Source organism: Gastrolobium bilobum, unplaced genomic scaffold, assembly GCF_033153095.1.
Source record: "Gastrolobium bilobum isolate Gb01-03AN ecotype WA unplaced genomic scaffold, APGP_CSIRO_Gbil_v1 utg589, whole genome shotgun sequence".
Taxonomy (NCBI): domain Eukaryota; kingdom Viridiplantae; phylum Streptophyta; class Magnoliopsida; order Fabales; family Fabaceae; genus Gastrolobium; species Gastrolobium bilobum.
The window spans coordinates 461,489-470,078 of record NW_026898229.1 but is presented as its reverse complement, the minus strand read 5'-3'; the positions used below and the strand labels follow the sequence as shown (position 1 = coordinate 470,078).

At 33.8% G+C, this 8,590-nt stretch overlaps 1 protein-coding gene across 1 annotated transcript; it reads left to right on the top strand.

Moving 5' to 3' along the window:
- The first annotated feature begins 7,124 nt into the window (after positions 1–7,124).
- On the top strand, positions 7,125–7,808 carry LOC133314020 (transcription factor bHLH162-like). Its single transcript, XM_061515445.1, has 3 exons — positions 7,125–7,244; positions 7,386–7,685; positions 7,752–7,808. The coding sequence occupies exons 1-3, from the start codon at positions 7,125–7,127 to the stop codon at positions 7,806–7,808; spliced, it is 477 nt and encodes a 158-aa protein (XP_061371429.1).
- The last annotated feature ends 782 nt before the right edge of the window (positions 7,809–8,590 follow it).

Genomic DNA, 8,590 nt, shown 5'->3' with positions numbered 1-8,590 from the left:
CTGATGTATGTGGTCCGTTTGATGTTAATGCCTTCAATAAAGAAAAATATTTTATCACTTTCATTGATGATTATTCACGTTATGGTTATGTCTATTTGCTGTATGATAAGTCTCAAGCTGCAAATGCTTTGGAGATTTATATTAATGAAGTTGAAAGGCAATTAGACAGAAAGGTGAAGATTGTCAGGTCTGATAGGGGTGGTGAATATTATGGAAAGTATGATGAAAGTGGACAACATCCGGGTCCATTTGCTAAATTTCTGGAAAAGAGTGGTATTTGTGCTCAATACACAATGCCCGGTACACCGCAACAGAATGGTGTATCAGAAAGGCGTAATAGGACCTTAGTGGATATGGTTAGGAGTATGTTAAGTAATTCTTCTTTACCTGTTTCATTGTGGACTTATGTTCTAAAAACTGCCATGTACGTATTGAATAGGGTTCCTAGTAAGTCAGTTCCAAAGACTCCTTTTGAACTTTGGACTGGAAGGAAACCTAGTATAAGACACCTGCATGTTTGGGGTTGTCAGGCAGAGATTAGATAATACAATCCACAAGAAAAGAAACTGGATGAAAGGACAATCAGTGGTTATTTCAATGGTTATCCAGAAAAATCGAAAGGGTATAGATTTTACTATCCTTATCATACTACAAGGATTATTGAATCTGGAAATGCAAGGTTCATTGAGAATGGTGAAGTTAGTGGGAGTGAAACACCACGTAAAGTGGATATTCATGAAGTGAGAGTACAAGTTCCATTACCTTGTAGCTCTAGTAAAGTTATTGTTCCTTATGCTATTGAACCAATCAATAATAATGAAGGACAAGTTAATGATCCCACTACTCATGAAGAGATCATTGTTGATGAACCGAATGAACACATAGTAGAAGAACCACAACAAATAGCATTAAGAAGATCTCAAAGAGAAAGGAGACCTGCTATTTCTAATGATTATGTGGTATATCTACAAGAGTCTGAATTTGACATGGGTATTCAGGATGATCCAGTAACGTTTTCACAAGCCATGAATGGTGAAAATGGTGATAAGTGGTTAGATGCTATGAAAGATGAGTTGAAATCTATGGAACAGAACAAGGTATGGGATCTTGTTGAGTTACCAGAAGGGTGCAAGAGAGTTGGTTGTAAATGGGTCTTTAAGACCAAACGTGACTCTCATGGTAACTTGGAACGTTACAAGGCCAGACTAGTTTCAAAAGGATTCACTCAGAAAGATGGCATTGACTATAAAGAAACTTTTTCACCAGTCTTAAAGAAGGATTCTTTAAGAATTATTATGGCATTGGTGGCTCATTATGATCTAGAGTTACACTAAATGGATGTGAAAACTGCCTTTCTAAATGGAAATTTAGATGAAGATGTGTACATGGACCAACCAATGGGGTTCATAGAAAAGGGTAAAGAGCACATGGTGTGCAAACTTAAGAAGTCAATATACGGACTTAAACAAGCTTCACGGCAATGGTACCTTAAGTTCAATGATACCGTTGTTTCCTTTGGATTTAAAGAAAACATTGTTGATCGATGTATATATCTGAAGATCAGTGGGAGCAAGTTTATCTTATTGATTCTGTATGTTAATGATATTTTGCTGGCAACTAACGATCTTGGTCTTTTAAATGAGACTAAGAAGTTTCTCTCTAGTAACTTCGAAATGAAAGATATGGGTGAGGCAACTTATGTGATAGGAATAGAAATATTCCGTGATAGATCACAAGGACTGTTAGGTTTGTCTCAGAAAGCATATATTAATAAAGTTCTAGAGAGATTCAGAATGGAAAACTGCTCATCATCTTCAGTTCCAATTCAGAAAGGAGATAAGTTTAGTCTCATGCAATGTTAGTCTCATGCAATGTCCTAAAAGTGGATTGGAATGAAAAGAAATGGAAGCAATTCCATATGCATCATTAGTTAGGAGTTTAATGTATGCTCAGACTTGTACGAGACCAGATATTAGCTTTGCAGTTGGGATGTTGGGTACATACTAAATTAATCCCGGTATAGATCATTGGAAAGCTGCAAAGAAAGTTCTGAGATATTTGCAAGGAACTAAAGGTCACATGCTTACTTATAGAAGGTCTAGCAACCTTGAAGTTATTGGATACACAGATTCGGATTTTGCAGGATGCGTAGACACAAGAAAGTCTACATGTGGTTACCTGTATTTTTTAGCTGAAGGAGCTATATCATGGAAAAGTGCAAAGCAGACTGTAATAGCTGCGTCCAATATGGAAGCTGAATTTGTGGCATGCTTTGAAGCCACGATTCAGGCTAAATGGCTACAGAACTTTATTTCAGGGCTTGGATTGGTTGACAATATTGAAAAGCCGCTGAAAATTTATTGTGATAATTCCGCAGCTGTCTTCTTTTCTAAAAACGACAAATATTCCAAAGGTGCTAAACATATGAAATTAAAGTACTTTGCCGTTAAAGAAGAGGTTCAGAAACATAGAGTGTCTATAGAGCATATTAGCACCGATCTTATGATAGTTGATCCCTTGACGAAGGGATTACCGCCCAAGACATTTACTGGTCATGTATGTAGAATGGGCATTATGTCAGCTAGTGAATGATGAAAATTATAGTTATGCATTAAGTGTTGACACTCTGAGCTCATTGATGAATATATGTTTCTGTTATTGTCTTATTTTCAATTTATGTATGCATGCAAGTATATCTAATGATATTGAAAATAATTATGGTCCGTTATGAAGACATTATTGTTGGACATAATGTACACTTCCTATTAAAGTATCATGTTAGGAAGAAGAGTCAATATAGTAGTACATGGAAGGGACTATGCCGACTTGATAGCATACAACCGCCATTACTCATGTTGATTTTATTTCTAATAATGAATTATGATGACGTCAATGTATGGAACCTTTAGCCTAGTAAATGCGCATTATAGTGAATGTTAATTAAATCATGAAAGGACTGTTACTACTCAATTTTGTCCTAAAAAATAAAATAGAAAATAAAATGTAAAGAATAAAATATATATAATAATAAAAAATAAAATTAAAAAAAACATTGTTCCATTACCTACGTAACCTCCATCCTGAACCTATACTTCACCCTAACCTTCAAACCGCCTCATCTCTCATCATTACATTTGCTCTCCATATCTAGCAGCAAAATTGCTGGATGATTTTTTTTAAAAGAAAAGAAGCATAGGGGCTATAGAGAGCAGAGTTTGGGGCGGTGGAAGCATGGATATAAGAGAAAGCAGAGGCGCCATCTATTGAATAAAAAAAAGCCTGCATGATATGAATAAAGGGAAGAGGCAAGAAACCCTCGTGCGAAGAAACCTCTTGGGATAGCTCTCTATAAGTACAAGGATATACAGAACTCAAAAGGGAGAGGAGGAAGGGAGGAGAATGAGCAGGTTTTAAAGGAAAGCCATAAAAAATATTCTGTGAGTAAAAAAGTAAAACAAAGCAAAGCAAGAAGATATTAATCATCACTCTCTCCACCAAGAAAAACTTCCCCTAATTAACCACGCGGATAGCTCTCATCTTCAATGCAAACCACCCTCCAGGCTCCTGCTCAAACCACGTCAGTGCAAGTCGCCACCATGCTTTACATCATCAGTGCAAGATAAGCAATCTGGTGGGCTTCCTTCAAATGCACCCACAGTAAGCAAGAAGCAAGGCTTTACATATAGTTTAGTTTTTTCCACCGGAAGGTCCGCAAACTTCATCATTCAAGTATGTACTCATTTTTTACTTTTCTGGACTTTCTACCGTGTTTGCATGCATGTGTATCAAGTCCTAAATAAGTCTCTATGCATTTTCGAATTTCAAAGGATAGCTTAGATCGATGGTTCTTTTGTTTCAGCTTTAGTTTTTTTGTTTTCTTCTTTATATTAAATATATTTTGCATGTATATTTGTCATCTTCCTATCTTCAGTTTTTTATTACAGCAACACGTACAAAAGCTTCCATCTTTTTCTAATGGTATGTTAAGAATTCATCATCATTCTTCTATTTAAATATATTATTTTGACCTACCTTTTGTAAATCCATCGATTTCTATATGCAATGTACATAGGACTTTTGTCTTTTTCTACTAAAGTAAATGCTACTTCTTTAATTAATAAATATAGGTCACCTGTTGACCATTTCGTTGGTCAGGTTTATATTTAGTATATTGGTTTGTTTGTTTTTATTTTATTTTAATTCTCAAATTTGTTGTTAACACAATTAAGGATAACATGTTTTTCGAAAACAGTAAGTAGTACCTCACGGTAATAATTATTAGTTGGTCACTTTTATTATATTCAAACTTATCTGGTTCTATAAATTTGTATAACTAATTAATGTCTTTTACTATTCATGACTGTTCTATCTTCTTTTTGTTCTTAATTGTTAAACGTGTGATAAATTAAAATTAAAAATTTAACTATAGTAAAGAGAGGAATTATCTGAGTTGTGACAACTTGTTAATCCCATTATTTTCTAAGATCATTTCGACTGTAACAGTCCGATGATTCTAAACTATTTTAGAAATAATAAGCAAACAAAAAATAATCATAAATTATTGATTTCAGGTCAACTTAAAACATAAAGAATAAAGAAAATTAGTTCACTGTCAAGTGAAATGGGACTCAGCTGAGCCGTGACGGCTCGTTATCCCCACACGTTTTGTTTTGACTCATTGTAGCCGTGACGGCTCGGTGATTCAAAATTCATTCAAATTTATCTTAAAATTTACAATAAATAATAATGTGAACTTTAATTTATTTTAAAAGGATTAGCTAAGTTGAGACAGCTTGTTAATCCTACAATTATCGTTTCAGATTATTTTAGCTGCGACAGTTTGATAGTCTGAAACCATCAAATCCAAAACTTTCAAATTAAACCTACTTTCAAAAAAATAAAATCAATCAACTCACAATATTTTCTACAGAACGACGTAGCTTTGAGTTCCCTATTGTACCGAGGGATACGTCGGAGCGGGACTCTTCCCGTCAAGCACAAAAATAAAATTTCAAAATTAGTTTTCTTTTCCAATGATCAATTTTATTTATTTAGGGTGAAATAAATATTTAAAATATTATCAATAATTTGCACAATTAATATAAGGTAACCGTTTTTTTAACGGACGGTGTAGGGTGCTAATACCTTCCCTATTCGTAATCGACTCCCGAATCCATTTCTTTTGTTTTCAAAGACCAGTTGTCTTTAAAAAAGGTTTTTCCAATGTTTTCCTAAATAAACTTTGGTGGCGACTCCATTGTTTTAACCATTCAATAATTCTTTCGCCGTCACGTCGCGAAACGGTTGCGACAGGGACACCTTATGACATGAGCAAGTGGGAGAATGTAAAACTATTTGTGTCTCATGTGTAACGTGTGTCAATTAGTTTAATTAATAATAAAAGAGGCTTTATGGTAATTGACGTTTCGCATTAATGGTAATTGACGTTTTGACGTTTTGCATTATGGTAACGTTTTGCATTATCGGTAATTGACGTTTTGACGTTTCGCATTAATGGGAAGTTACAGGGAGTTATTTGAAACTCCGTAACTGGTGACATGGTTCCGTTATATAAAGAGAAAAAATGGTGATTATGATTATCTCTCAGAATTCTTTCCTTCATGGTCTGCCCATAAAAGTTGTATCAGATCCCTGTCATAGACGATAGAAAGCAGAGGGTAAAGACTCTTAGAAACAATTTTTCATCATCAAAGTTCTTCCGCACTAATGGAGAAAGGTACGTTCTTATGTGAAACTCATGAATTCTAAAGATCCTCTTTCATGTTCTTGAATGATTACTGATGAACATGTATTATTAATTTACTGATAAAATTACTTACATTTTCTTCTTCTGAGGATCGGAGAATTTGAAATGTGTGGAGTAGACAATAAATATGTGACGAGTAAACACAATTATTTTATAATAGTTAATAAGGATCGCCACATCTCGTTGAGCCTTCCGCCCATATAGAATGGTGAACTTTAGCTCTACCTTCAAGTTAATGAATAGGTCCATGAACTTTTGCAAAAGAGACGGGGGAAAATAAGATGATAGAGGAGTGAAGATATATACGAGAGGGACTAAAAGTACTATCTTTATTTTATTTTTTTAAAATAAGAGAAACAAATCAAAACATAAATTTTAGAGGTAATTAAATAAAAAATGTATACATTGACATTGATAATATAATACGTTGCAAAGGTGAGTTATTAGTCTGTGTGACACGGTAGCATTTAACATATTTACAACCATGATGGGGACCAAAATTGCTCACTTGTAAAAAACAACGGATAGAAGCTAAAATCCAAATTTTAAATGATGCAAAACTAAAAGTTAGTATATATATAATTAAGCAGGACCATCTGCCGACTTACAAGACAAAATTTTTAAAAATATATAAAATCATTAATGTAAATTACCCAACAGCTTAAGTTTTTATTTTGAATTGGTTCTTTACATCATATTATTGGAGTCTCGGTATCACAAGTTCGATTTTTTCCGCCTTCCATTTTCTTTCTGGAATTTCGTAGCACAGAAAGGTTGAGCCTATGCATCATTCACCTTTCAAATCCAATGAATTTTCAATCTTGTAAGATGTTAGAAATATATAAAATCATTTCAAATCCAATAAATTCTCGATCTTATAAGAGAGCATGTTAGAAATATATAAAACTATTAATATAATTTTACCCAAAAGTTTAAGATTTTGATTTGAATTACTTGTTTACAAAAATAGAGTTAACGTTTTCACAGAGATAATTTAACGCAAAACTTGACATGTAATTGTTAATTTTGATTATACCGTACGTACACAACATTGCCAAAGATTAATTGTTGTTGCAGCTGAAATATCTATATTGCTATTATGAATACTTCTTGAACAGAAACAGTTAAAGACAATCCGTATAGCTTGTAATAATTCGACAAAATAGTGCCCCCACCATGCCACCAAATCTCAAATCACAGAACTTTAACAGCAGCATCTAATGATATTATCTTGCTTTTCAAAAAGCCAACAGTAACACCAAGGAACTTGCAAACATTATCTGGGAACTGGTTTCTTTAAATGGAATGAGTATTTTGTGCTGTAGAGGTTGAGCTATTGCAAACTCCTGTGATATTAATGGAGGAAAACCCTAGTTCATCAAGAACTGATAGAAAATTCATTGAGAGGAATAGAAGAAATCAAATGAAGGCTCTCTACTCCAAGCTCTATTCACTTGTGCCTCATCAAAGCTCAATGGTTTTTCTCTCTTTCCCTCACCCTCTTCCCTTTGCTGCTTAAATATACAAGCAGTTAACGCTCTTAAATGCACACAAACTACTCACTAAATAGTTAATAGTTTAGCATATATGATTTCTCTTTTGTTTGAATCTGCTGCAGGAGGCTAATTCGCTGCAAGATCAGATAGGAGAAGCCACAAGCTACATAAAGAATTTACAGATGAAGTTGGAAAAATTGAAGGAGAAGAAGAACAAACTAATAGGAATTGACAGGTCAAAATATCCACAATTTGAGATCCAACAAACTTGTTCAACCTTAGAGGTTGTTCTAATAACTGGATTGGATTGTCAATTCATGTTCAATGCTACCATTCGTGTTCTTCATGAAGAAGGATTAGATATTGTTAATGCCAGTTATGCAGTTGTTGAAGATACAGTTTTCCATACAATACACTGTCAGGTGAGGTTTAAATTCCCCTTCTACCCTTCGGTCTATGAATTTACGTAACTTGTGTGCATTGTTCAGGTAGGGGAATCTGCCAATGGAGCTGCGAGGATATCTGAGAAACTAAGGAAATTTTAGTATCATTGTTGTGGCTTTTAAGGTGCAGTATGCTGGTGGCGCGACTAGCATTAATTGGTGGAAATCAAAATTGAAAATTCTAAGAGGATACCACCATTCTAGCTAGTAAGCATGTTCATATTCACTATCCCGTTGGCTTCACTGAAAATCATTTAATGTTACCATATGCCTTGTTGCATATCGCATATCGGGGAGACATCATCTTGCAATAAATCTTAGAACTCTTAATTCATGTAGATTCTACTTACATCTAACTGTTCTCATCTCTTATAAATTAAAACCAATAGATGCAAGTAGAATAATTAAAGTTAATATATGATATAAGAGTTTTGGACTTACAGTGATATAAGTTGATCTCCACTCATGTGTGTAATATATATATATATATATATATATATATATATATATATATATATATATATGAGTCAGGATCATTTTACACCAGTGTAAGTTACACTCTTAATCTTGTTCGTTGATCCTACTTATATCTAAGGGCTCTAACTTTTTAGTAATGTGAGCCATTGGATATAAGTGGATCAATGGTTAAGATTGAGTATAAGACTTCTAATTCTTATATTAGTGTAAGAATATCCTGCCCTATATATATATGATTAAATAATCGCTAAATCTCTTTGGGAAAAGGAAAATAACTGTAAAACAAAAGAATGGTTATTGTCAATGATGTATCCTGATATAATCCCGCATATTCAATTTTATTCATGAATCAGTGTTTTTGTTCCTGCCCTCCTTTTTGTTTCCCAAAAAAATTAAGGGTTCTTTGA

Coding starts and splice junctions, on each gene's coding strand:
- LOC133314020 (XM_061515445.1), top strand. CDS start 7,125: ATGGAGGAAAACCCTAGTTCATCAAGAACTGATAGAAAATTCATTGAG. Junction 7,245..7,385: donor TGCCTCATCAAAGCTCAATG/GTTTTTCTCTCT, acceptor AATCTGCTGCAG/GAGGCTAATTCGCTGCAAGA. Junction 7,686..7,751: donor TCCATACAATACACTGTCAG/GTGAGGTTTAAA, acceptor TGCATTGTTCAG/GTAGGGGAATCTGCCAATGG.